At 42.9% G+C, this 27,952-nt stretch overlaps 11 protein-coding genes across 11 annotated transcripts; 5 read left to right on the top strand and 6 right to left on the bottom strand.

Moving 5' to 3' along the window:
- Positions 1–84: 84 nt before the first annotated feature.
- On the top strand, positions 85–1,356 carry Bfra_008116 (putative c4-dicarboxylate transporter malic acid transport protein; the record flags this gene model as incomplete). The annotated part of the gene is made up of 1 exon (XM_037338480.1): positions 85–1,356. One exon carries the CDS (start codon positions 85–87, stop codon positions 1,354–1,356), a length of 1,272 nt encoding a protein of 423 aa, XP_037190543.1.
- Positions 1,357–1,700: 344 nt separating this feature from the next.
- On the bottom strand, positions 1,701–2,528 carry Bfra_008115 (uncharacterized protein; the record flags this gene model as incomplete). The annotated part of the gene is given in 3 exon segments (XM_037338479.1): positions 1,701–2,039; positions 2,051–2,110; positions 2,166–2,528. The coding sequence occupies 3 exon segments, from the start codon at positions 2,526–2,528 to the stop codon at positions 1,701–1,703; spliced, it is 762 nt and encodes a 253-aa protein (XP_037190542.1).
- Positions 2,529–3,459: 931 nt separating this feature from the next.
- Bfra_008114 (putative wd repeat-containing protein) lies at positions 3,460–7,095 on the top strand (the record flags this gene model as incomplete). The annotated part of the gene is made up of 3 exons (XM_037338478.1): positions 3,460–3,835; positions 4,171–5,177; positions 5,239–7,095. The coding sequence occupies 3 exons, from the start codon at positions 3,460–3,462 to the stop codon at positions 7,093–7,095; spliced, it is 3,240 nt and encodes a 1,079-aa protein (XP_037190541.1).
- Positions 7,096–11,415: 4,320 nt separating this feature from the next.
- Positions 11,416–12,888, bottom strand: Bfra_008113 (putative l-asparaginase precursor protein; the record flags this gene model as incomplete). Its single annotated transcript, XM_037338477.1, has 1 exon — positions 11,416–12,888. One exon carries the CDS (start codon positions 12,886–12,888, stop codon positions 11,416–11,418), a length of 1,473 nt encoding a protein of 490 aa, XP_037190540.1.
- A 1,215-nt stretch (positions 12,889–14,103) lies between these two features.
- Positions 14,104–14,386, top strand: Bfra_008112 (uncharacterized protein; the record flags this gene model as incomplete). Its single annotated transcript, XM_037338476.1, has 2 exons — positions 14,104–14,239; positions 14,295–14,386. The coding sequence occupies 2 exons, from the start codon at positions 14,104–14,106 to the stop codon at positions 14,384–14,386; spliced, it is 228 nt and encodes a 75-aa protein (XP_037190539.1).
- A 649-nt stretch (positions 14,387–15,035) lies between these two features.
- Bfra_008111 (putative lactose permease protein) lies at positions 15,036–16,325 on the bottom strand (the record flags this gene model as incomplete). The annotated part of the gene is made up of 5 exons (XM_037338475.1): positions 15,036–15,362; positions 15,670–15,826; positions 15,929–15,945; positions 16,001–16,049; positions 16,108–16,325. The coding sequence occupies 5 exons, from the start codon at positions 16,323–16,325 to the stop codon at positions 15,036–15,038; spliced, it is 768 nt and encodes a 255-aa protein (XP_037190538.1).
- A 45-nt stretch (positions 16,326–16,370) lies between these two features.
- Bfra_008110 (putative lactose permease protein) lies at positions 16,371–16,679 on the bottom strand (the record flags this gene model as incomplete). Its single annotated transcript, XM_037338474.1, has 2 exons — positions 16,371–16,540; positions 16,631–16,679. The coding sequence occupies 2 exons, from the start codon at positions 16,677–16,679 to the stop codon at positions 16,371–16,373; spliced, it is 219 nt and encodes a 72-aa protein (XP_037190537.1).
- Positions 16,680–19,013: 2,334 nt separating this feature from the next.
- On the top strand, positions 19,014–20,931 carry Bfra_008109 (putative fad binding domain protein; the record flags this gene model as incomplete). Its single annotated transcript, XM_037338473.1, has 3 exons — positions 19,014–19,282; positions 19,341–19,550; positions 19,605–20,931. The coding sequence occupies 3 exons, from the start codon at positions 19,014–19,016 to the stop codon at positions 20,929–20,931; spliced, it is 1,806 nt and encodes a 601-aa protein (XP_037190536.1).
- A 153-nt stretch (positions 20,932–21,084) lies between these two features.
- Positions 21,085–22,023, bottom strand: Bfra_008108 (putative member of ras oncogene family protein; the record flags this gene model as incomplete). The annotated part of the gene is made up of 3 exons (XM_037338472.1): positions 21,085–21,234; positions 21,293–21,856; positions 21,910–22,023. 3 exons carry the CDS (start codon positions 22,021–22,023, stop codon positions 21,211–21,213), a joined length of 702 nt encoding a protein of 233 aa, XP_037190535.1. The 3' UTR covers positions 21,085–21,210.
- Positions 22,024–24,686: 2,663 nt separating this feature from the next.
- On the top strand, positions 24,687–25,189 carry Bfra_008107 (uncharacterized protein; the record flags this gene model as incomplete). Its single annotated transcript, XM_037338471.1, has 3 exons — positions 24,687–24,719; positions 24,758–24,955; positions 25,052–25,189. 3 exons carry the CDS (start codon positions 24,687–24,689, stop codon positions 25,187–25,189), a joined length of 369 nt encoding a protein of 122 aa, XP_037190534.1.
- A 665-nt stretch (positions 25,190–25,854) lies between these two features.
- Bfra_008106 (putative extracellular dioxygenase protein) lies at positions 25,855–27,612 on the bottom strand (the record flags this gene model as incomplete). The annotated part of the gene is given in 8 exon segments (XM_037338470.1): positions 25,855–26,040; positions 26,058–26,260; positions 26,295–26,508; positions 26,569–26,627; positions 26,678–26,830; positions 26,883–26,961; positions 26,980–27,182; positions 27,519–27,612. The coding sequence occupies 8 exon segments, from the start codon at positions 27,610–27,612 to the stop codon at positions 25,855–25,857; spliced, it is 1,191 nt and encodes a 396-aa protein (XP_037190533.1).
- Positions 27,613–27,952: the final 340 nt, after the last annotated feature.

The following is a 27,952-nucleotide window of genomic DNA, read 5'->3' as shown; positions in this document are numbered from 1 at the left end:
CTTCTGGCAGTGAGAATGAGCTTTCTATCATTATTAGCATCACAACATACTGGCACATCTGTATAGATCGAATAAACCGCCACGATGGCAACTCAACGTCCGAATCGGAATGACAATCTTCGGACATACTCCACAGGTGCTCTCGAAGGACAAACCGACAATATCTTCAAAGATAGTGACGGAACTCCCCATGCCATGAAGGAAAAGTTGACAGTTGCCAACAATGGCAAAATCACATTTCGAGAGAGGATTCATCATTTTACATGGGCGTGGTTTACTCTTACTATGAGTACTGGAGGAATTGCTCTATTGCTCGCAAATACACCACACAAGTTCAATGGCCTGACTATCTTGGGGGACATCGTTTTCATCTTGGATTTATTTCTTTTCATTCTCTTATGTTCTGGGATCTCGGCACGGTTTATATTATATCCAAAGGCATTTTCTGCCTCATTGCAAGATGCTACCGAATCCCTCTTTTTCCCAACATTTTGGATTTCATTGTTGAGTATAATTGCAAACACGCAATTATATGGCGTTCCCCATTGTGGCCCATGGCTTATCACCGCCCTCCGAGTCATATTCTGGATCTATACGGCCCTCACATTCTTTGGTGCTGTCGGTCAATATTGCTATCTTTTTGCCGCCAAACAACAAACACTCCAGTCCATGACTCCCGCCTGGATTCTTCCTATCTTTCCCGTTATGCTTTGCGGCACCCTCGCTTCCGTTACAACAGGGTCACAAACTCCTGAACATGCACTTCCTATGCTGGTTGCTGGAATTACGTTTCAAGGATTGGGAATCTTTGTCGCGGTCTTCATGTACGGTCCTTATATTGGAAGATTGATGACAAATGGCTTGCCAGAACCCAACACGAGACCGGGAATGTTTATTGCAGTTGGACCACCTAGTTTTACTGGGTTGGCATTGTTAGGCATGAGTGAGAACTTCTCCAAAATTTACCCGGCGTATACTACAATATCATCAATCACGAACCCAGATATCATTGCCGACATATTCCGAATTATTGCAGTCTCTGCTGCAGTATTTTTATGGGCTACAGCATTTTGGTTCTTTTGCATTTCAATGGTGTCGGTTTTGGCGGGCGCAAAAGAGATGAGTTTCCATCTTGTGTGGTATGCTTTCGTTTTTCCAAATGTGGGATTCACTATTGTTATCATCAATATCGGGAAGGCTTTCAAAAGTGAGGGCGTGCTTTGGGTAGGAAGTGGATTGACGATTATTCTTGTAATTGTCTGGTTGCTCGTTTTTGCGGCGCATATTAGAGCTGTGGTTTTGAAGCAAGTTCTATGGCCGGGTAAAGATGAGGACAAGGGAGAGAGAAATGAGTGAGGTGGTTTGAATGGAATTTGGAGTACTAGAGCCTGGATATGTGACTATGGCGAACGGACTCTGATTGTTAGGCATCGGCGTGAGCTTGAATCACATATGGTGGGTGGACTGAGATTAAAACAACACGGCTATTCATTCTATGTGCATCAAACTATTTTAACCTCATTCATCTTACGTCGACACTCTGCCCACAATGGTTTATCTCTCCTCAATTAACGTGAGGTAGGCCCAGAACAACATTGCGTTCAAGAAGAACTTGGAGATGACAGATGGTATTAGGACTCAATCCCCTCAAGCCCGATAAAATCTCACTCAGCGAATGTTCAACACCCCGAGTACCTTGCTCACACCACTGGAGTAGAAACACCAGGCTCACCACTTTCATCCCAATCATTTCTTGGATCTGGAAACAGTTGTGACTCGTTTTCATGCCAATAATTATCCGGCGGAGGCGTCTTAGGTCGTGTCGACCTATGGCAACTGCATCGACAATAAGCCGTCGTTTTCACATGTCCCGGAATGTTGTTTTCCAGCGAATCAATTCGTTCATGGAGTCTATGTATCTCGGTCAGTAGATCAATCTGATCACTGAAGCTATTGTAGAAAGAATCCTGAGGTGGACAATCGGGGGGTCTGGATAAGGAGCAAGATGGTGGCGGCAGTACATTTTCCCCCTTGTCATTCTAATTGATACGATGATCTTTCCAACGCTGATTCGTACGGATTGGCAGTGGGAAATGGACATCATCTTGAACTTGGTTATGTGAATACCGTTTATTATTCATGTCTCTGACGGCATTTGGAATTACTATAGGAATGCGTGTTCCTGGAGCATCGTCATCAGCCACTGATTCTTCGTCACACGCTCCAAGAAAATTGTATAAATCATCTTGATGCTTCTTTCGAATACAAGATTGTATATGTCGTGGCGGACAAATGTTGTTAGGATGTGAAAAGTCTCCCGGTTCGGAACAGTCTCTGAAACAAGTGCATGCACCATCTGGATTTTGTAATCCAAAGCATGAGCCTACGCGTCGAGGAGGGCAAGGTTGGCTTGGATGGGGTGATCTGGATGGGCCGAAGGATGGCTGTAGATCTTCTTGGAAAGACAAGGTCGTGTGATATGGTTCGCAGGAAGCTCCTTGACGGAATGTTTTCTTTCTAGCGGGCATTTTCGGTGTCGGCTGGATTGAGTGAAGTTCCTTGGTTTCGCTATGCACTTGTTGGTGTGATGAAGAAATTTTATGGATGGATAAACGGGGAAGAGAGAAAGACAAACAGATTATATTAAATACATGGATACTTACAAATCTAGAGTAATATTGATAATGACTATATTCGATCACTCATTTCATGACTTTACTGACTCCCCTACTCTATCATACATCGATTGAGTCATCAGTCGCCAAAAACGCAAAGAACAAACGATTGGCCAAGAATGAAATGTGTCTCGACGTTACATCATGATTGAAACTTTTACAAAGAGGGGAGCACAGCGACAGGCAGCCACGTCCCAAGACTGAATTTGTAGCACCCAAACCAACCACTTGAATGATACTAACACGTTATGATGACCACTTAACTTATGCGGGCAACACGTATGGCGAGGAACTAATAATGCGGTGTAGCATCAAAGCATGACACAGATTGGGTACAAATAAAGAAGACGTAGGAGAAACAGTGAGGTCGAATAGATATGGATCCCTCGTGCGGCACGGGCAAGTGATAGCCACTGAATATTGCTTTTCCAATTTCTTATTAGGAGACACCAACCAACATGAGTCAAGATATAGGGTAAGAGATGCGGAGAGTTTGGGTAAAGGTTGGAAGGGGAAAGGGAAAAGGGGAAAAAGTAAAGGAGCGAAGCGCTGATATATGAGAAACTCCTATATAAGTAAAGTCACCCCTTAAGAGTGAAGGGTACGTACCTCTTAGGAATATGCGTTCGGTCTCAGTTATCATGTAACCTTTCAAAGGCGTAATAGTGATTAAAAGTTACGCAATTCTCCTTCCAAAACATTATCCAATTACCCATTGAATTGTGTGATTTAACTGAGTTTGATTGAATGAAAATCAAATACAATCAGACAATTCCTTTACAATATGGGTTCCCTCATTGCAACCTCCCTTTTCACGATTGACGGGAAGAAGGACAGAAACGTGAACTCAACATCAAATCTAATATATGAAAAAGATACACATGTACCGTCGGGACAGAAGCAAAGTATTGAAGGTGTACCGACAAATAAAAATACGTACGAGTACAAGGATACAGATCAATACTATCGATACCTTGATCTCAATATTGACACTGATATTGATTTGGATTTGGAGAGGTGGAATTGTTGTGCGAGGATGAATTCAATTATGGATAATCCCCAGGAGATTAGGCGTGTTAGTGAGAGTGATATTGATATTCAACAACGTGAAGCCATTGAAGCTTGGGAAAGGGAAGAAGACAGTGATGTTGAAAGTCATGGTGAGTTGATATATTTTATTTTCTTTCATATGTTTCCTGTAAGCATTCATCATATCATGTTCTCATCGCAAACTTTTGGTTGGTTTGTGAGGTGGAAATTCGGGCTGAGGTTAGTCGGTCAGTCGGTCAGTCGGTCGCTCGGTCACTACTTTACGCTCATCAACCTAGCAATAGTTCCAATTCTTCTGCTTACTTTCCCCCCCCTTCCCCTCCAATCATCAACTAAAAGATGACCTCAATCTTTGGTTCAAGAAACGCAAATACTCATTCTTCAGCTACAACTACATCTTCACACACAGATAATTCTACCTCGCCAACAACTAACAATCTTCTAGGTAGCACTGAAGACGAAAATTATCAAATTGACTCATTGTCCCACGATCCTAGCCAACGAACCAGTTCTGAAGATGACCTCGATCCCTCATCGCCCCAACTTCTTCACCACCTCGAAAACGATTCCTCGATCCTCACTCTTGCTGTAGGTTCAAAATATATTTATGCCGGCACTCAAGATGGAGAAATAGTTGTTTGGTCTCTCACATCCTACGAGCTTGTTTCGCGCATCCAAGCACACACCCGCAGTGTACTCTCCCTATTCCTATCTGCAGATGGCAAACTTTTGTTCTCATCCGCTGGTGATGCCATTGTCAATGCATGGTGTCCTACTACTTTAGTCCGCAAGTACCATATTTACAGTACCTACGATGTCGGCGACGTATTTTCTGTAGCCTATTCCCCGCAATTCGAAACGGTGTATTTGGGCGCTCAAAACACGAGTATACAATGGGTTAGTCTGAGGGATTCCGCGACGAGACCTACACCAAATCCAGAACGTCACCCAGATAGGAGGAACCATCGATTTTTCGATAGTGTGCAACATGGAGGGACAAGCACACCAAGACCGAGGCCGGCTGGAAGAGCCGCTGCGGACCAGGGAGATATGTTGGAGATTGACAAGGCCCATATGAAACAATACGCTCACTTTGGATATGTCTATTGCATGCTCATGGTTCGAGGAGTCTCCAGGCAGGTTGATACGGATGAGGATATGCTAATTTCAGGCGGAGGGGACGGTACAATTAAGTTGTGGAGATTGAGCAAGGATGAAGACGAGGGGATCGAGGAGATTGAAAAACTAGGTGAAGACGATGCGGAAAGCGTTTTGAGTTTGGCGGTGGACGGAAGTTTTCTCTATAGTAGCAAATTGGAGGGAGTGATTGAGTTGTGGGATTTGGATACGAGACAGAAGTTGAGAGTTATCAGAGCAAATAGAGGGGATGTTATGACTCTGCAGATGGGGTGGGGATATCTCTGGAGTGGTGGAAGTACCGGGCATGCTAGAGTGAGTTTGATTCTCCTGTTTTCTGTGCAGTGGTCTCGTACAAGTGGCTAACATTTTGCAGAAATACAGCACGGTACAATACGGTCAATACAAAACTTCCTCAAATTTCAGTCAAAAATATCAGTGTGTCAAACGATGGAAAGCTCACGGAGGTAGAATTTTGGCTTCCGCAGTTGCTACCCATCATGGTCAACAACTTTACATAACTGGTGCGAACGATTGTTCAGTTTCGATATGGGATGTTACTGGATGTGACACGGGCACATATCCAAAACGCGAGTCACTTCAAGATGACCAACTTATCAAATCGCTGCAAGATTTTGTGGCTTTCAAGACGATTTCCGCACGTCCTGATCATGCCGAGGATTGTCGACGAGGTGCTACCTTTTTGAGAACATTGTTTAAAAAACATGGAGCTGTTACTGAGATGTTAACAACTGAAGCTCATCATAACCCAATTGTTTACGCCAAGTTCAAGGGAAATCCGGAGACTGCTGCAAAGAGGAAGAAGATCTTGTTTTATGGACACTATGATGTTGTTCCCGCGGATGACAAGCAGAAGAAATGGATTATCGATCCTTTCCAAATGAAGGGGGTAAATGGGTACCTCTATGGAAGAGGTGTAAGTGACAATAAAGGTCCAATTATGGCTGCTCTTTATGGAGTTGTTGATTTGGTTCACGAGAAGGCTTTAGATTCTGATGTTACATTTTTGATTGAGGGAGAAGAAGAGAGTGGATCAAGAGGTTTTAAGGATGCTGTGAGAAAGTATAAGGAATTGATTGGGGATATTGATTATATCATTCTTGCCAATAGTTATTGGCTCGATGACGAAGTTCCTTGCCTGACATATGGTCTCAGAGGTGTTCTTCATGCTACTGTTAAAGTCAATAGCAAGCATCCCGATGTCCATAGTGGAGTTGATGGAAGTTTCATGATGGATGAACCACTTTTTGATTTGACAGCTATCCTCGCAAAGCTAAAGGGGCTGCATAACAGGATTCAAATCCCTGGATTTTATGATGAAATTCTTCCACTCACACCAGCCGAAGAAGCTCGTTACGATGATATTGTATCGACCCTCCTCCGTCGTAATCCAGAACTCGGACCGGCCACTACTCTGAAACAATCTATTATGGCTAGATGGAGAGAACCAAATCTGACTGTTCATCGCTATAAAGTTTCTGGGCCAGATGGTTCTCTGGTTTCGTCCCACGCGAGCGCAGCTATCTCCCTCCGTTTGGTTCCCAATCAGGAAGTCGACGATGTTATTAAATCCTTGACAAAATTTCTTCAAGATGCTTTCGCAAAGCTCGATACACATAACAATCTCACGATTACAATTGACAACCAAGCAGATGCTTGGCTCGGTGATCCCGAAAATGAGATTTTTAGGACGTTGGAAGAGGCTATCATGGAGGTTTGGGGACCGATTACGGACCATACGAGAAGGAGTAGTGTACAAGGTCCCAAATATGTTGAGAAGGAGAAGGAAAACTTACCCGCGAGCCCCGTCAGCGCATCGCCAAGTCTCAAACCCACACCTGCGACAACTACGCGTTTAACTGGTGGAAGCGATCATACGAGTTTAGCGGCCGCACCGGTAGATCTTGCATCCTTAACGCTAGACGCGGAAGATGTTTCCAACAGCTGCAACGAGAAAGAAAATGAAGGGTACGGAGATGAAGGCGGTAAGGTAGTTAGTAAAAGTAAAGAAGGAAAAGGATTGGGTGGTGGAAATGTGAGAGGCATGGGGAGGAAGCCGCTCTATATCAGAGAAGGAGGTTCGATCCCAAGTATTCGATTCTTGGAAAAGGAGTTTGGAGCGCCAGCGGCGCATTTACCGTGTGGACAAGCGAGTGATAGTGCGCATTTAGGTAAGTCTTTTCCTCAACTTGACCAGCTGGCAAGGATTTGAAGGTTTGGTTGGGAAACTTATAATCTTCAAGAACTTTGCTAATTATTATTGAAATGAACAGACAACGAAAGAATTAGGCTTAATAATTTGTACAATAGCCGGCTGATCTTCAGGAAGGTGTTCAGGGAGTTACCAAGGAAATAGAATGTTGTTTGGTGGGCTGTATGAGATGAAATTATCATGATGGCGTTCTGAAAGGAAAGTAAAACATATACATACGTGAATGAAGTGTGTGAGAAGGCATTGTCGTCACGTCTCGAGGGTAGAAGGAGTGGGAGGGTAGTTGGCTTAGCATTATACTTTAGTTCGAATGATACCAGCCTTTTGGGCGAATTTTGAGATTGTGCTTTCAAAAGATTTGACTGGATAACATTGAAGCTAATATAATGTGATCTTGGAAGAGGGGTAAGCTACCCGTGATCTCAAATTATCAGCGCAGCCCAGTTGAAACAGGTGAAACTTGAGGACATCAAACTAGAAGCGGATAGTTATTCTACCGGCACCACAAGCTTCAAATGATTACTAGGTCTCCAAGGATACAGCCCGCTGCTCAATCAAATTACAGCCCGACCTATCAAAGAATTTGACACAAGACATGCTCGATGGTTTCCAGATCCGTGTCTCTTGGCTTGCCTTTCTACCCGAACGCTCATTGATGTCTGGCTTTGATGTAAATGGACTTGGAAGTTGTGACCATATCGACGGGTATCGTGATGGAAAGTGATTGTGTATTCAAGAAATTGAACGCTGATTAGCTTGATCGATTTCGAGAGAATTCCGTTTGATCATAGCAATGACAATAACTATGTTTCGAAGCAATCTGGTCGCCTTTGCTGTAGTATTAGAAGATCTGTCACCGTTGTTACCTATCCAGCAATATTATTATACGTTACTCAAATTATCATGAATTTTGATTCTCTACTCACTAAGAGCTACAGCATTCTCTAATCAGGGACCCTTTCAACGACTTCATTTTATGATAACATGCCAACCAAAGTAGAAATCATCACTTTTCTTAAATTGAAGGTAGAGAACTATGAACATGTCCTTCGACCCCTTGCGTTCAAAAACTCACGAACAGAACATCACAAGTTATTTTTAATGAAACCAATCCAGATGAACACAGGGTTGATCGGCGGATCTCACAAAATCTCATAAATTGCACGTCTCGTAGCACAAGTTTGCACTCTAACAAAAACCTCGCTTTTCACTTCTGTCTATACAAAGCAGTATCTCGTGCATCACCACTCGATCTCTGGAACTCTTTGAGGCATGAAAATTTAGAGTACCCCCAAAATTCAGAGAGATATGCTCCCTGTGAAAGTGATCATAATGAACGTCAAACAACTCATCGAACATGAGACGTGTTGATTTTATAAAGAGGTAGAACTTTGTACGAAATAATAGAAATGTATATTGCTTAGCCTTTAAACTTCTAGAAAGTATGAGGGTATGTAATGTGTCACATCTCCAAATTCGGCTCAGTGATTGACGACACGTCTAATTTTTTCTCTCATTGCCCAGACTTGAACCGTTATAAGTTTTACGTGTCAATCTAACAACTCTGGAGTAATGACTTCACAAACGGATGACAGCTCTATTCAAGAGACGAATCTTGTCACTAGTACCTTAAATGGAAGACCATGCACTCCGTTTACCCCGCCTAGAGTACTTACTTCTTTCATTCCGCTTCTCATGCGGCTCAGGGTATTCACCCAGAAGCAAAACGTCCTACGCATCGGCTTCTTGAAATACACGTCTATGAGGCATGAGAAAGTATCGAAGAAGTTGATCAATGGGCAGAATGGAAGGTTATGCTGGGACAATTACTTGGGAAATTGAAGCGATTCATGAAATAATCATTGAATTGAAAGCAATGTTGGGTGAGCTTCATGAAGCAAATATTCATGAATAGCCTTGTACATAGAAGATCAAAACAAAGAAACAGGTTCAAGAGGAAGGAGAAATAGTGGCTGCATCACCTGGGGGTGTGAATGTCGGCCAGCATCAGCCATCATTCGACTCATGGATTTGCAGCTATATTCGCTAATTATGCCCGACTTTTGCCAAAAGATTCCGTTGGGTGATTAATTGAGGAGTCATGATCAACCAGATTCTTTCATCCTTTCATCGCGGTTGAATTCGAAGCCAACTTGCATTTTTCGGTGATATAAGTATCGGCCCACTTTTTTCCCGCTGTGTGAGAAAAAACCTTCAAGTCATCAGTTCTTGCCATCAATTCGGGTCTAAGATGCCTTCATCAACGGACCCGATTCAATGCCCCAGTACAACCTACACTAGCACTAAGAGCTGTTTGTCGTGTAACCTATTCTATACACCGAAAGGTTTAGCTAACACGAATTGCATTGACTATACAATCTAAAGAGTCAGAACTGCATCTAATTATAGACATAGCTCGAGAGGAAATCGTCAAAATTGATTCATAAATACAAGCGGCGAAAGATCTTGAGGCAGAAAGGAGGCTTGTGACGGATCACATAATCTCTTTTTACTTGACTCGCAGTGTAGGACTCGTCCACTCCACCGCTATTGGGTTAAAGGCATTGTGAATTAGATTCGATGGCCTGGGTCATCTACGAGAATATGAATTCTGGGGTATCTGAAACTACAGGACTCGATCAATTCGCGCAGCTGGAAAACGACGTCAAAAGTGTTAAATTTCATCAAGTTAGAGGAGGGTTGTTACCAACCTGACCGACCTTTCGATATCGAGTCAAATTCCATAGATCCCAACAGTAGAAAACTCAATTTTCGAGGGTGTGTGAACGGAATCACCTCCAGCGCTGATTGAGTCACCCTGAGCTAGAACTAGTGTTCCATGGCTTAACCTTGCGAAAAGCTGTAGATTCTACAGTTTAGAATAGCAGTCCCTCTCAAAAGAGCCCCTGTCAAACTTACCCTAGCACGAAGAGTACTGCGGGCACTGGCTAAGTTGGATAAGAGCAGTTTAATGCTGGCATAAGTGACTCGCCACTTTATGTTTAAAATGAAGAATAAGCGACCGAATTATCAGGGGGGGGGGGGGTGTAATGGTAAAATATCTGGAAGTGTAGAGATATCAACGAGCAGACAAGCACATAAGATCGGGATAGGATTCAGTGGATAATTTGCGTATAGAGAAGGAGCAAGGCTGTCAATGATATTGCCACACGGAACAGAGAAATCAGAGACCAGTATGGAACTTCAAAAACTTCAAGAACCAGGGTTGAAAATAAAATTAGAATTTAGAAGTCTCAACAATCCGAGTTCTATTGGCATAACCAGTGGAGGAAGTGATATTGTTTGAAACGTGCAGAATAAGAGTGTTCCCTTCTCAACCCTTTATGCGAGAAGAATTAGCACGGCTAAAAGGGTCTAGATGCTTATACCGAAGCACTATGGCAGGCAAATGATCTCGACTACTGCAAAATAAATCTTGACGGACTTCCCTTCACCATTAGACAGAACAACCTATCTATGACCTTTGTTCGGAGTATCGAACAAATAAGCTAGCACATAGCTGCCAGCCCGATATCGTTGTATCAAAAGGAAAGGTTGTGCCGTGAAAGATAGGTCCTCTATATGAGATGTTCTTGTGAAGAAATCGCGCAACATTCTAAGAGTGACTCTAATTATTGTCCCTTTGACCTAAATTTCTTGGGGCCAATCACTAACCAAAAAGGGGGGGGGGGGGGGGGGGGGGGGGGGGGGGGGTAGCCATGGTCGATTCTATCAAAGATAGAGAATGGATATCTGATACTTTTTCCATGGTAACCACAAGGCTCAAGGATCAAAAATGTCCGAGAGAAGGTTGGGGAAATTAAAGGAAGACAGGTCATAGTCTTGAACAGAATTTGCCGTGTACAGGTAAAAGGCGAGAGGTAGCGATACGAATTACTCATGATTATGTAGAGGAACCATAAAAACACAGGACACAAACGAGTTCAGTTAGCGATAATAAATACAGGAATGTTTAGAAGGAACTATTCGGCTAGTTGAGCTCGGCATAATCATTTAGAAGAAGACCAACAGTAATGGAGCGTAGAGGAGAGTAAAAGTGTATGTATGGGAAATATTTGGTCATCCGAATTATTCTTGAAATTTGATCAGCTTTGCAAATGAGGATCGTTCAGGATTGGGCTTCCTGGCTAAAAAAAATCTAACTTCACTTTTGCCAGCCCTCACTGGAGGACGCATGAGAATGAACCGTCAGAACTGGCTGGCCTTCGAAATTTGTCTAGCTTAGTGAAACGAGCATCGGTTACAGAATCCGTGTAAGTTATTGATAAGACTATTCCTGAGGACTAACTCTGTCAAGCCTTATTTGGCATCAATCCAATCGGCGACCTCATACTCTCTTCCCTCACCTGCATATATGTCCAAGCCATTATACTGTCCTGGTCTCCATACTCTCATCACAGCTTTTCCATTCTCATTGATAGCGGCGCGGAACATACCCCCGCAATTGTAATCAGCAACGACATGACTCACTGCATCTCTCTTCCGGCCAAGGTTATCAACTACAACCTGTAACTCGATTCCAATCATACCTCCTTCACCTTCGCCTGTCTTCTTCCATCGGTCTCCTGCAGATTTCACCAGATCTCCACCGGGACCAGTTACTTCTGCGATAGCGGCTTGAAGGGAAGTCTCAGGACGATATCGGGCAATCGCTGATGCACTTCTTGCAGCTGCAAGGCGAAGGAAAGAATCACCATTTCCGGTTCCCGACATAGCGGTGGCCCTCATATGTTTCCTGGACATCATAGCTTCATCTTCCAGCGCTTCTTGGTGAATCAGGTTGTAAGATCTTAAATTCAAGCCTGGGAAACAATCTGCCAAAATACCTTTCAGCTGATCACCTAAGGCGATGATTGGACGCTGGTTGTACATTCTTCGACGGAGTCGTTGAAGTCGTTGCAGATCCTCGTCCGCTGATGTATCCTCCCACTCCTCTGCCCAAAAACCAGCACCAAGCGTTGGCGTATCCCCAATTCTACCTGTCAATTTATTTGTCATACCTCCAGTACTAGTACCTACACACAGCACCCCATCCGCATCAAGGCACACAGCCCCACAAGTTCCTTGGGGTATAAATTCTTGAGCATCCCAAGATGCATTTCCATTTCTATCCTTCTCCTTCTTTAACCCCGATATATGTTCATCCCACCTTGCTTGTACAAAAAAGTATTTCTCATCTACAAGCTCCAATCCCCATTCTTTTGCCAATTTTTCGGCTGAATATTTGTGCAACTGTGAATGTCCTTGTGCTCCGTGGCTTTGCCTAAAGGCGTCCTCTTCAACACTCATCGGCCCTCGATGTTCACCATTTCCACCCTCCAAGTCTTGTTCTCCTCGTATCAACATCTCGCGCGCAAGCTTTATTGGATTCTTGACGTGTTGTAATCCCATAAGTCCTACTCCTCTCTTCTTCTTCCCACTTGAAACCATTATCGATGCCTCCAGTTCATTAATTCCATCACGAGTAAAAACTGCACCATGGCCACTGTTGAACAAAGGGTTATCTTCCAGTTGCGTAACTGCATAGGTGACAGCATCGAGAGCTGTGGTGGTAGAAGAGGACGTTTTGTGAAGAGGAAAGGAGGATGGCGACGTGAGGAAATGGTGAGTGTTGGAAATGATGCGAAGGAGTGAGTCGTGATATAGCTTATACTTCGCCGGTGGAAGGTTCGCGGGGAGAATATTACCTGCACCGCCATGAATGATGATGCGAGGTGTTATGGATTGGGAGAACATTGGTAAAGGTTGTTTGTATTCCATTTTGTATTCCATGATGACTTGAGGTTGTCTATAATGTTTATGCAAGCTGGAGAATGACAGCGGTCAGTGAGGTCGATGAATCAGGAGATGAAGGGAACTGCGCTTCTTGCAATGAGGGTATAATAAACAATTCTTGGAAATCAATATCAATGTCAATACCAATTTCAATCTAGAACACGAATGCAAAATTAGGATGAAGATATGTCTGATGTGAATTAAAGGAAGAAACTGAGACTGTCAACACAGCATCCGATCAGGTGCATTGCTTATCGTGCTTATCGAAGAAGTGCACATGGCTTGGCATTACGAGAAAGAGGTAGTGGAGCGGAGAGTTAGATCACGTGAAACTAGATTTATCCTTTCCCTCGTCCCACGTGCTAACTCTGCAAAGAACAAAGTTCTTGTGGAACGAAAATGTAAAGGGGCAGGTAGGGCAATCCATCTTACTCATTTCATTCTCATTCCATCGTTAAAGGGCGGCTAGTAGCTCGGCGCCTATTTTAAGAATACAGAAGTCTTCTCCTTCCGGCCAGTGCACCAAGTAGGAGCGACCCTAACGCCAAACCTACGTAAGGAACAAGAAGGCCATAACAGCTTGAAAAATAGATTCGTCTGCTTCATCCAGGCTTTTCCCCATACATTCGCAAGCACGACAGATCCCGATCAATACTTTAGATAGCGACCTGGCCCATGTTTTGCTCCATCAATATGACGCTTAATTCATGCAAGAGCGCAGGGGTTTCCAGATAAGAACCGGTTTATCTTGGCTGTGGGTCCTTGAACAGCTCCCGATTGATACTGGGAGTCCAGGAACAAATCAAAATGGCTCATGTAAGCTCTAGAACAACTTGGTATTGGGTGCAGATTTCGGGATGAGGGAAGACTAAATATGGAGATTAATATATTGTGAGGTGCATCATGATGCATCTATTGTGATGTAACAGTGAAACTGAGGCAAAAGCTCTTGAGGCGAGCTGTTAAGCAAGTTTTGTTCTAAGAATTTCAGGTTTCAGCAAGAGCAGCGAAATATAAAATGCCTTGATAATCCGTCCTCCTCTGCTCTCACCCTTTTCACCATCAACACCACCCGCGCAGAATTTAACTCAAAGCCGTCAACAATCCACCAGTGAGTCTTCCATTGTGCTACTTATCTATGCCCCTTCTCAGCTTATGTTGACAGTTTCCTTAGAACACCTAAACCACCATTTACTCCTACCGATCATTATCATGGGTCTCGGAGAAGATATCAAAGAGTTCGGAGAGGGTGAAATGCAACAGCAGGGTGGAAATAACGGGAATGATAACAGCAACAACTCCAGTGGTGGCATTAGCGATAGCACCAAAGACACCATGGCAGATTCCGGTATGTTCTCGTCCACCTAATTTGTCCTGGTTAGCTTTAACATTCTATGACATAGCCGTCGACTCATTTGCGAGTAAGGAGGGAGTGCCTTCCCAATTGGACTCTGGAATCAACAACGTTGTCAATGATGAGGTCAACGAGTTCTAGATATCTATGGTTGTTTCTATGATTAATTTTGAATAAGCGTGTATATGGGCTGGAGCATTATTTTGCATTCTGTAATATTACCACTCTTGCTGAGTCTGAATCATTAGTTTTACAAAGTCACCTCTACTTTGTTTTACACAGTTTGAAGTCTTTACTGATGTCCTCTCAAATGAATTCAATTCAAGTGAAGTCTAATGCCAAGGCGGCTAAGACATAGCCAAGAAAGCTTATCATCAGAATTTCCCCGAGCGTGTCCGTCTTTTTCGAACTATGTGTGGCGCTTCTATCTTGATGTTCATTCACATGTAGTTTTTTCGTTGTAGTGTCACGTGCTTGCTATCCAGTTCTTCCAACTAAAGTGCAGTGTCAGATTTATTCTCATGTTACCGTTTAAATGTTGAGGTCAACGTACAGTGCGGTTCTTCGTCTCAGGAATGAAGAAATAAATCACAAGCGCCTATATTGGACACTAAAGCACAAAGACGAGATAGGTTTTCCACTTGATTTTCTCCAGAGCCACAGGATATGCGAACTGGTTCACGAGGGTCGCTATCACAGTCATTAGTTGTCACAGAAAGAAGGCATTACTAGTACAGAGACAGCATACCTGCCGACACAGAAAAGTTGCTAAATGCCATTCCTTTTGCCCTCATCTCGAAACTCGGGATTCTACAGGGTACAATGCTTGCAACGGCGTAAAACCTACACTGGAAATCGCGTCGAAGAGGAAAATCATCGTCACAACAGCAGAGCCACTGCTCTTGCTACCTGTATTGGCGTTGATGGATGATGAAACTGTGGCTCCGATCCATACTATAGTGCATCCAATGTTTGCGAATAGAAGTAGAGGACGACGACCTATTTTATCTACGAGGGAAGCACCGAACAAAGCCAAGCCAAACTGCATGATATTTAAACCTAAGTTGAGATTCAGCTGTGTAGTGGAATCCGTAATTCCTGCGGTATCAAGAACAGCCTAAATAAAGTATGAAATTGGACCTTTGCACGAAGTCAATACAATCAGATCGACCAAATGGAGTAGATTCCATACCATTGCCAGCCCACTGTCCGAATATAGCAATTGTGCAGTTGCATGCCAAACGGTATCATGAAGCTTTGTCTTTGAACAGTGCTCGATAATCCCACCATCTTTTGTCTACTCCATCCAGTTCCAGATACTCTTCATATTCATCAAGCTGCAATTCGACCCAGATGCTATTTGGGTTTCCTTCTCCGTGGTATCGTGCAAGCATCGCTTTCGCCTTGTCTCGCTATCCATGCACATATTGCCAATGTGGACTCTCGGGAAGGGCCCATACTAGGATAATACAAAGACCCGGGAATAACATTTGTAGCCAGACTGGAACTTGCCAGGACCGGTTACTGGATAAGCCCGCACTTGCTCGTGCAGATCCCGAAGCAAGAATTGAGCCAACAAACCTTAGAATATGTTAGCATGGGATATATAAGGTATTTGATGGAGATATGAGAGATCGTTCCCTTGTAAAGCGGGAATGATATCATTTTGTGAGACAAACTAACCAAAAGGTATTATAGAACTATGAGGCGAGTCGGTCACAATTCCCTATCTTTATAAAGATGCACTCGACTTACAGCAGTGACAACAAACCGGTGGGTAGGATGTGATGTTTCGCCAACATACCTTGTGATGAGTTAGCTAATAACGTTCCCAGATTTTTCCGAGTATTATTATTACTTACATTGGGCCCGCTGGTGCAACAATCCCCACACCAAATCCAAGCAGAAACCTGCCGCCCATGGATTGCCCGATAACAATACTCGAGTGGATCGTGGTAGATTGGACTATAGTTCCCAGCATAATCGATGAAGCTCCGATATAGATTCCGACCTTTCTTCCCCAAGTATCGATCGCCGGTCCTATAGAAGGAATAGCCACCACACTGCCGATCGAATACATAGGAGTAACGATTCCAGTCCAAGCACCGTCGTTGGCCACGTTGAATTACGTCCTAAAATGCTCCATTGCGAGAAGAGAGTTGAACATAGAGCCATCGAATCCGTTGCATATGCTGCAAAAGAAAGCCACTAGCGCACAAGCGTATAGTATGAAGGATCGTCCTGACCATGTTTTGGGTGGCTTCTTCAACATTGCCTGCGTGAAAGCCTCATCGCCTTCACCAGTTTAACTTGGGTCGCATCCATTTTATCGTTCTATGATCGAATTATTAGTTCTATCGTTCCTTTTCTTTTTCGTTATAAAACCTTCATATTCTTCGTGCGTTCCAACACCTATCTTTTCATCCGCAGACATGGTGAAAATTGCTCCCTGACAAGCAGCAAACTTCTACAAGAATGAATGTTTCGACGATCGCAGATTTTTAAGAATTGGAAGTGAGTTCTTGAGTTGTTGAATATTTGCGGCTAATCTGACGTGACTCTAATTATGACATAGAGCGTCTTTCATCACAATTCACTATTATTAACAAGGTGATTCGGATTCTTATCCATACAAAAAAAGGGGACCCGGATACTTTATGTACAACCTCATTTGTTCATATGTCTACAGTCGAGCTCTGGGCCCAAAAGCTTTACGACGCGCAAAATACAAACTACACAGCAACTCAGACCACCCCCTTCCCCCCCCCCCCCCCCCCCCCCCCCCCCCCCCCCCCCCCCCAAAAAACGGAACCAGTACTCTCCAGCTTTACTCGAGATGCCGGGAAGCATGAAGATCAAATGATTGTTCAAAGATACTGCAAGACAATTCGTTTTACAAGGATTGCTTTCTATGGCGGAGGCTTTACTCAATTGAGATTGAGGGGTGGACCTAGCTCGCTTATATGCTTAGTGATTGGAGAATCTATCATGCAATCCGGGGTAACACTAAATCTGAATATTTGCCTAGCCTTTGTATGATTTGTCCTCATCCTGTTCACGGAGGTACAAGGCCCGCATTGTGGTAATCTTGTGGTGAAGTAAGTCTTTCATGGTTCCATATTTGTAGTGAAACACAAATCACATTCAGGGCTCTCAAATTGTATTTCAGTTGTATTATTGTTAGCAGCTGTTTAGGTTTCTCCCAATCTTCGTGGATAAAGCGAACTCAGCGAACTCATAACTGGGAAAACTTTTCGATCTTCAATATTAGCTATCTCGACCGTGGCTTATCATTGGTTTGAGGTCATCTCGCAACACTTTAACCACCTTTGAAGTATGAGACTTTGCTCCATCAACTCGATAGTCATTTTTGACTGGAAATTCACAATCGCGAACAAAATTAACTTTTTGTTCTTCGGCTCACATACAGGATAAATGACACTATTGGGTGGATAATTGCAGCGAGTGGTACTTTGCTAAGTATAGTAGTGTGTACGCCGTGAACGAAATAGATTGCACATCTACAACCTCACAGTATTCCCTACAACATCTGCAAAACTTCGATCCAATCCTTTTCAATATTCAAATTTGACTCAAAACCAACGATATTGGAGTCCAAATGCTAAATAATGAATTAGCTTAGTCTTCATTATGACTATTGGGTGAGTTAGTACTCCTCAAGACTCTATGGATAGTCTACTTTGTCAAACGGGGTTTTGAAGGCTTTTCTAGATATCACAATAATCAAGATCAAGCTTCAAAAGCTCTTGAGTTTCAGTCATCTTTGAATGAACTCACCAGACAATTTCACCGATGGGGGTTTTTCGATGCGTAAGGGCACAATCAATTATTTACATCCCAGAAGTCCCAGAATCATTCTCGTTTGATAACATGGCATATCAATACTTTTTTCTCGTATTGCACTCAAATGTTGCAATTTTATAAAGATGAGAAATGTCATCCTCGTTGCTCGCTCTGATTTAGGCAAAATTACTACGCTGGGGACTGTCCAGAAAATCCGAGCACTAAGGCTGCCAGAGTAAGAGGATATTTAATGACAGCTCTGCTTCACAATTGAGTTTGGATCAATTTGTTTATTTATTTTGATGTCTTTCAAATTAACGAATAAGAGCTTTGGTCAATCAAGTTGTCGGCATTAAATCTCTCTTCAGGAATACTTTATTGTTTCGATATCAAATCGATTGAAGTGTAAAAGCTTTGTGTTCGATTTTGCTGACAACCGCATACCAGTTAAGATGCTGAAATGACATATCTTCTCCATGATTGGTAATGCAGAATGCACGAAATCGATTGACGATACAGGGGTATCGGAGAATCGTGGTTGTTGATTATGAGAGACCTCGGATTTTCTATACATATATTTCATTTCATTTGAAGCGACAGAGTCATGAAAAGGTGGCAAATATAGTGATACAATTACTATTGAATTATCAATCGTCAGGGCTTGAATTGCTTCTGAATTTTGGGCTTCACACGATGTGAATGGCCATGCGTACCAGATCTTAGCCACGTGTAAGCCGTCATCTTTTATTGGACGGGGTATTCGAGAGGTGGCATGAGGTGGATCCATATCCATACTTTCCTCCCTTCTTGGTACTAGTACCTGCAGCCAGCTGAAGAGTACCCCTCCTTGAAGATATGAGAATCACACCACGAGAAAACATATATGTAAGTACAATTCACCTCATCTTGACAACTTCGTTCACACCTTTCCATCCTTCTACCATTCAGTAGGAACTAGACTTATATGATACAGACGATGGCATCTCATAGGATTGTATTTCTTCTTATACACTTGTTTTGCACATCATATGCGCAGACTGTCCAAAAGACCAATTGTAGAGCGCTGCCTGAAGACCAATCATGGCCATCTGCAACAGAGTGGAACAATCTCAACAACACAGTCAATGGTAGGCTAGTAGCTACAGTCCCTATCGCAAGCTCTTGCCATGGACCTAGTTATAATGCAACGGAATGCGCATATTTACAAGCAAACTGGGCGAACCCAAGTCTGCAGTAAGTCTTTCGCAGCGTTATCATCTATACCATATGAACTTTCTAATTCTAAATCTAGTTGGAATTCATCTTCTTCCTTGATCGCTCCATACTTTGCGACACTTGGGAATCAGAGCTGCGACCCCTTTTCTCCCGAACAAAGTCTTTGTCGCTTGGGAAACTTGGTTAATTATGTTGTCAATGTATCGACACCCAATGATGCCGTTGCTGCTATTCAATTCGCAAAGAATCATAACATACGTTTTGTAATCCGGAATACTGGTCACGAGTAAGTTCCTCTCTCAGAAGCTCGAATACTGTGCATTAGCTAAAATTATGCAAGCTATTTGGGCAAGTCAACCGGTGCAGGCTCATTAGCTGTTTGGACTCACAACTTGAAGAATATATCATTTTCTGACTGGAAATCTGACTATTTTACCGGAAAGGCCATGAAGATTGGTGCTGGCATTCAAGGATTTGAAGCATTAGAGGCTGCTCATGATGCAGGCTTTGTAACAGTAGGTGGCGAATGTCCTACTGTTGGAATTGCCGGAGGCTACACACAAGGAGGTGGTCATTCGGCACTCTCTAGTAATTTTGGTATGGGTGCCGATCAAGCGCTTTCCTGGGAAGTTGTAACGGCCGGTGGCGATGTAGTCACTGCCTCACGAATCGAAAACAAAGACCTTTATTGGGCTTTAAGTGGCGGCGGTGGTGGTACATATGGAGTCATCATATCTCTAACCGTGAGAGTATATCCTGACACAATAGTCAGTGGCGCGTCTTTAGCATTTTCGGCAAGTGGTGGCAATATGAGTATTGAAACTTTCTGGAACGGCGTCGAAGCCTTCCATACTTATCTTCCTGAAATGGTCGATGCAGGAACTATGGTTGGCTATGGCGCTTCGTCTTCAGCTTTCCGAATTATTGGTATGACAGTATATAACAAGACTAAAGCTGACGTCCAAGCTCTCTTGGCCAATTTCACCGACAAACTCACAACTCTTGGTATCAATTTTACAGTTGCGTACACACAGAACCCAACATATCTTGATCACTACAATCAATATCTTGGGCCTCTCCCTTATGGTCCTTGGGGTGGACCAGGAGTTAATACCGGTGGTGGTCGATTGATATCAAGAAGCGTCGTCCAGGAGAATACTAAAGCTTACGTCGCAACTATTCGTAATGTTACAAATGCAGGTATACCTTACACAGGCGTAGCTCTGAATGTCTCATCTTCTTACATTACATCTACTGCCGATAATGCTTTACTCCCAGCTTGGCGTGATGCCCTCATCCATGTCATCTTGACTACACCATGGAACTTTTCTGCGCCAATATCTGAGATGGTAGCTGCTCAATATCATATGATCAATGAGATTATTCCACAATTCGAAGTGCTCACTCCTGGGGGAGGAACTTATTTGAACGAAGGTAATTTCAGACAGCCAGACTGGCAGCAAACTTTCTATGGAGAGAATTACAGCAAGTTACTAGGGATTAAAAATAAGTGGGACCCAAATCAACTGTTTTACGCCACAACTGCAGTGGGTAGTGAGGCATGGAGTATAGCGGCCGATGGTAGAATGTGTCGGGCAAGTAACACGACTACCTCAGCACTAACACTGCCAAATAATGGCAAGAGGTTTAAGCGGGTCGCGAATTAGGTATCATCTTAGCCTGAGCTTTTCTTGAGCTCTGAACCAAATTTAGAGGCAGCAAAGAAGCACTTTATAGCTATTTTCCTCTGAGAGAAATAATTTGACTTTGAATCGTAAAACTAGCCATACCGGTCTTGTCTTTAATCCGAACAACATCTTGCCTACCAAAACGAAGTGGGAATCCACAGCCCCCAGCAAATGCAATTGAGCACAGTAGTTCTCGTTTTTTAATCGTTAAATGTTCCATTGATTCGTGTTGTGTTGTGCTATCAAGAATTCCCCGACTCAAGTTCCCATGGTCATTATTTCCTACTCTCTTCGTCAGCAAGCTCTCGTGTATTAATGAAGTACAATGAAAAACCCATACCACACATCTCTTCAAAACCCTCTTCAAAATTCCATTTTTCTTCCTCTCTCTTTCCTCCCTTTCATTGTCTTCCTTTCTTCGTTTCGCATCTCTCAAAATCTGCTCCTGCTCGTGCCCAACCATAATCTTTCTAATCAAATTCTCAATTGGAACGTCACAATTCTCGCCTTCTTTTGCAGAACATTCTGAGAACCCGCAATTTAGCCTTTCGGCTAATGCCTTCCCATCCTCGGTCTTAACACTTCTTTTTTCCCACATATCACTCATAGTCCCGACTACGTCCACATATAACCCCTTTTTTTCTGGTACCTTCACAAGTTTCACCAGAGTCCAGAGGGCTTCTAGAACAGAGAAGGATTCGGGCGAACAGATTGAATACATCAATATTATCCCATCGGCTTGTCTAATCAGTGGCTTAAACAAACCAGCATATCGATCATCGTAATCCAATTCCACAATATCTACGATACATTGTTCGGAACCGATAGCGATGTGTGTTTGATGACTATCATCGAGAGTTGGATCGTAGATATTATTGGACACACGGAAATCATTGTAAACAATCTATCTTCCTGTCAACTCCCCCTCTCATGAAGTCTCAAAGATCCGGGCCTTACCTTATTCTTCATGCTAGCTTTCCCAGATCCAGTATTTCCCAAGAACAAAATATTGTATCGTCTTCTCCTAGGCGCCGGTCTGGAAGACACCCGATTTTGTTGTGCCCGATTCATTTTCGGCTTGAAATCTAGAACTAGCCAGTCTCAAGTTGAGAACTTCTAAAAATCATAAACGAATTGCACGACAAGATCCATTATCTATTATCTAGAATACCCATGCCGTAGAATTTCTGTGAGTAGATAGGCGCAGTATCGTGGCTGTGGGGATTGTGATTAACGTTGCATTTATATGCGGGTGCGGGTGCTAGTAAGTGGGGGCATAGCCACAATTCCTTCTCGTATTAGCAATTCAACAATTGTTCTTGCATATATCATATCTATCTTTGGATCTTTATATTGACAACTGGACAGCATATCAGTCTCACCATTTGCTTGTTAGGGAAGGTTTCATTTCTCACATACTTCTCCATGCCGGGGCTGTCACATAAATAACTCTGACGCATTTCCGGCTCCTGAGACGCCCTTATTGATGGTACGGAGTTGTCAGTTCTCCGTGCAGAAACTAGCGTAATTCTACTATAGATCATATCGATTTTAGTAAAGGTCTAGAGTTCTTGTGTTGCTAGCTCATTAATACTGTGATAGTGATGTAACATTATGTAGAAAGTCGGTTAGACAACCTGAATGTTGAGGATCTTAGGGAGACAAGTCAGGAAGACTCGTCCTTTAAGATTGGGAAGACCAAGCTTACTCCTCATCTATGACCTCGCCAACCAGGTCTGTTATTTTTCTTTTTACATCACTTGGTTTTTGATGTTTCGTTCCGATTAGCTGTAACAGGTTGAGAAATGTTCGAATCAAAGTTGGTCTTTGCAACATAAATTCAGAATGTTCAGTATTGTCTGCTCTGGCTAATTGCTGTCGATAAAGACCCTTGTAGTATCGACATAATATGAGCACTTCTTTTTTATTTCTATTTCTTAAAATTCGGCACAGATGCGTTTAATTACAATGTGCAACAACTGAACAATTTTCCCTTCCCCCCCCCCTCAAAAGAAGCAATGCGGTCGCTTTTCAAGTGGTCTGGTGCCTAATTGATTTTTTTCAGCGGTCACAGCAGATTGTCCACTTAAGGGGGCCTCGACAGTCCAGAACAAATCTGAATGTATCAACGAAACATCGCTAAGTTTGACAAAAGGGAGCTTTTATATCCGATTGCTTACTCAGACGTGCACCTATCTTACTAATAAATGGAATTCAAGCTCTTCGATATCCGTTTTGAGTTCATACTTCGAAGAACACTCGTCCGAATTGTTGCACATCTTGGCTGCTCTCAAGTCGATCACTGGCCAGCAACTGGGGCTGTTGAATTCTGACGACTCCAGATGCTTTTCTTTCTAAAGACGGTTCATATGTGGTACGGTGTGAATTTTATGACGACCTTTGATAGCAGACTATGTCGCTGCCTAGTTTGCTAAGGTCTACGATTTTGTATACTAATCTCGTTTTCGCAAGTAAAGATACACTTGAAAGACCAAAAGTCGAAATCCATCGAATCCCGAGCCTTCAATTTCAAACTCTGCAGGTATGTCGGGAAAATATCACAGATTGATGGAGTTAGAGAAAGATTACCTCCGACGTCACGGCCCAAAATCAGGCGATAATGTAGGGCCGAAAATCTGGGTTGAACTGACTGAGGGTCTAAATGATCGAATCGAAGAGTGGTGCAGAAAGAATCCATTACTAGTAACTATTCCTGGAGAGCCCAAGCATCCAAAGCCTCGAAAACCTTGGACACGAACCTTGATTGCGGTTCAAGGTTATTACACAAGGAATGAAAGAATATTTTCGGTTGCAGATAATGAAAATCGGGTTTTCCTTTCTATGAGAGAAGGAGACCTATGGTCCAAATCTATCGTAGGGCATACAGGGCCATTTAAAATCATTATTGGGGAAGTTTTAAGCCATTCACATCTAGATAATCAGTCATTCATTTGCCACCTTTATGTTTTCTTTATTATTGTTGCATTATATCTTGAGTTTGATGATACTATTTCAAAAGAAATAAAAGTCAGATTCGTAAGCTGTTAAAGTCTCGCCAATGAAATTCCAGTTGAATGCTCAAAGAGCACTCGTAACACATATTATTCTATCGATAGGTCAAAAATAAACAAAACTACCCTTTACCAAGAGGATGAGACTATTTGATCCTCTGAATTACTAATACTATATCTTCTCTTCGTATATCCAAGGGTGCTTCTACCTATTGAATTTCCCTCTTATGATTCCACTAGAAAAAGTAAGTTTATTCACTTCCATGAAAGAATTTCGCATACGTTATCTGGACATTGAAAAATCGTACTCCGGAATCCGCAACACACATAGAACTGATCAATAAGAATAGTTGAGATGTTTTCTTTCACATATATTGATTCAAAGTTCCATCTGGTAAGAATGAAGTCTCGGTTGGTGCAAGAGAACAAAGGAAAGAGCAGCGACGGGCTAGGCATGAATTACCAGGTGGAATGAGCTAATTATCAAAGAATCTCGAGCTTTCCAACACAGATAATTCATATAGTATAAAGTACTAATTCATACTTATCCTAATCTCTCTTCTCATTTTCAATCAACTCGAACTATCCACCCACCTATCCAACACACAAGATTTGTACATCTGCAATGTCCCACCACGCTAACGACACAAGCGAGCCATGGGAGGTACGACTGGACTCCTGGTCTTGAAGCCATGATTCTCGCTATGTCTGCGTCACTCAAAGATGACACTCGTTTCTAAAGATACCTTTATGAAAGTGAGATTGCGAAAGAGAAGAAAGGCGCGCCTTTATAGATTGAGGAAATGAAGACGATCTGCCAGAAGTCGAAGGATAATCTCGAGCACGAGCTCGGAGTTGAATGCATCTACCAGGACTGTTGGACAAGACTCCAAATGAAAGGGGCAGCAGACAATGAATTTAAGAACGCAGAAATCGAAGAAACGGAAGTTGAGATTAAGGAGGCCAATAGGAAGATGGGGGAGGGGGGCGTGGTGAATTTAACACAGTTACCAGTGGAGCTACGGTCTCATCCAAGGGGGCCGCAAGCGACGTGACTAATTCACCCATCGGGAACAATATTTATTCAGATCTCACGACTTCAAATTGTACAACAGAAGAAAACTTCACCGAGTAGACCACAAGCACAAACCAAGTCGCGATTACCAGATATTCTCCATGCCATCGAGAAAACCCAAATCCTCTTGAATGCTGCCCAAATCTCCTAAGAAATGGTACCCAAGGAGACTTCGGCTGATATATCTATGCTTCCAAGCTTAATAATTGCAACTCGTCGCGCGTGGACTGATGTTTGGGATTATTTGACATCGATGGGTCGTAACCTCACAACGTTAAGAGACGAATTGTGGAAATTGAATGGGAGCTTGAAGGATTTGGCTGAAATGAAAATTGAAGCAGTGGATTACATGAGTATGCGTGAGAAAAGATGAATGTTGGAGATTTTGAATAGAAATGAAAAGACATTTAAGCTCCCTCAATGTGGACATAAAATTGTTAGCAACACGAGAGGACAGAAATGGAAGTAGGTTCAAAATCATCATGACTGCAAGCATCAATCCTACATAAATAGACAAGATTTCACAAAGAAACTTATTTTTACGAATCTTCTTATAATTTCTAGCATTAGAACACTGTAAGGAATGTTTATCCATTTCCTTTCAGTCCACCAAGACAAAACCAAACTGGGCTTATCATTCAAACACGCCGCTTTCTTCTTCAGAGATTGTCTCTGACAAAATGGATCCGACAAGAGAACTCAGAATGAAATCACCAAAAGAGCATCCAGACTAGCTACTAACATTCAAATGATGATTAAAGAAGGTTGATAATTGAATAGTCCTTCAATCTCTCAATGAAACACATTCTCGTCCGACTATGCAATAGGTGGACGACCTCCTCCAGCAATGGGAACACCATCATTGGCAGTGAGTCTTGCAGCAGCACTAGCTGTGTAGGTTGCACCTTGATTTACACCAAAGGTGATCCAGGCAAATATCCCATCAGATATTGTATCACCAAGCAAGACATAGTTGAAGAATGGGTCCGAGCCACCAGCAATCTAAGCGACTGAATTACCATCATAATTCTGTTACCAGAAGCTATGACATAAGAAAATGGAAAGCACAAAAGAGAATGGCATGCCAAAAAACATAATTCAGCAGCCACAACTCTATGGGTAGCATTTGCGGTCAACCTTTGTGTGTCGGTGTTATAAGGAGCCAAAGCTTCCACCTTGGTAATCAAGCTCTGATCGGAAAATACCTGCCCGATATGGGAGACTTTCCCGCCATTATATGTGCCGTTAGATCATACGGTACCTCCAATGTGTGCAACAACATGCATGAGTTGTTCTACCCGCATAATATCCCGGGAAGAGAGAAGTAAATTGCGCAACTTCTTCAACGTCCGTTGGTTGAAGGCCACGAAGAAAAGTCTTGTTTATATTAGAAGCATCTCCGGCATTACCATTTATAGGGCTGGCTGGAATGCCGCCATAAACGCCGGTAGATTTACAGTTCCAAATATCCTAGTAAAGATTTTGCATTGGCTCGCATGCAGTAGTATCGAGAAATCGACCGTCTATAACAAGAGGAACGCCAGCCCGAGTTTCGCGAAGATCGCTACGGATATGCTCTCCTGATACGTCTGGCCATTGTTAGTGGAGTGGCTGATTCGCAGCTAAATGTAAATCTTACAGAATGGACCTTTCTCTCCTTCAAGTGACAGAATACAAGAAGAGTTGCTATAAATTATCTCTTCCACGTTGGGCATAGTAGGGGTGACATCGAGACCAGAGAGATGCGAGATTCTAACAGGACTTGTGGCTCTAGCTTTGATGGGCGCTTTCTCTGTGTGCTTGATTAAGGTCTTTCCTCAATCTCAGAATGCACTGAGTCTTACTCTGTGGAAGCCCCAAGTCAGCATGAGCTCGGGCAACAGCAGCCGCAATACACTCTCTATTTTTGTCCTCCACACCACACTTTCAAAGGATATCCACACAGTGGCTGAGATCACGAGACGTGTTCGTCTCCTCAAAGAAGATATTACGCTCAACAATCTCACCTTGCAGCTCTTGGACTGTTTGACCAGGATGAGCGGTGGATACGTGAGAGACACATGCTGCTGCAACAAGCTTACTGAGAAGGCTGGAGTAAATCATAGCGTGTAGGTTAAGAGAAAAGAGAGCAAAGAAGATATCAACTGACAGTTTGCTGAAATTATCAAGATATTGTCAAGGCCTTTGCAGACAGAATTCCCATGTACGAAGCCTTGCGGTTAAACATTTCTCTGATAGATTTTTTCGACACTTTCTGAGACTCTAGGTTCACCACTTCATCTTCAACGCTGCAGAGAAATCCCCACTCCGACCTGCGCATCTCCACGTCTCCATACACCCCTAGCCAGCATAATCAAGCCCTTATATGAAGACTTTGATGGTGCAATACACTATTTAGGAATGTTTCGCAAGCCGTTGAACTTTTTGAACTTCCTCCCAGCCTGAGTTACTATACGCCAAGAACTAGGGGGAAGGAAAACTAACAACACGGACCTTGATTGTTTCAATTTTGGCGCCATTAACCAGATCAGAATCTCCCTGATGATTGACAACAGTAAGATTGCTAATACACATGATTGGCCATAGATATCTTCGGCATATAGAAGTCTCTAAATCGCAGTTTCGTAGTAAATGACGCAGTCATTATGAGGGCTGAATTCCTCATGGCCCAAATCCATAGATGAATCTTAGTGTGGGAATCTGACAATCAACATCAAATAAAGTAGGACAAGTATGTAGGAGCTTGTCCTGGACTGCCCGAAATAAAGATTTTGATTCGCTAATGTATCCTCCTTCAATACACAACATGTTGACCACTGGTCTTCTCGCGACGGTAGAATCCATTGGAATGGGCAACTAGGCATATCCGTAGATGGATATCGAAATAAAAGATTGATCTTCAAATTCATTTCGC

The sequence above is a fragment of the Botrytis fragariae genome, assembly GCF_013461495.1.
Source record: "Botrytis fragariae strain BVB16 chromosome Unknown tig00000112, whole genome shotgun sequence".
In the NCBI taxonomy this organism is placed as follows: Eukaryota; Fungi; Ascomycota; class Leotiomycetes; order Helotiales; family Sclerotiniaceae; genus Botrytis; species Botrytis fragariae.
The sequence above is the reverse complement of the archived record's forward strand: the minus strand, read 5'-3'. Positions and strand labels throughout refer to the sequence as shown.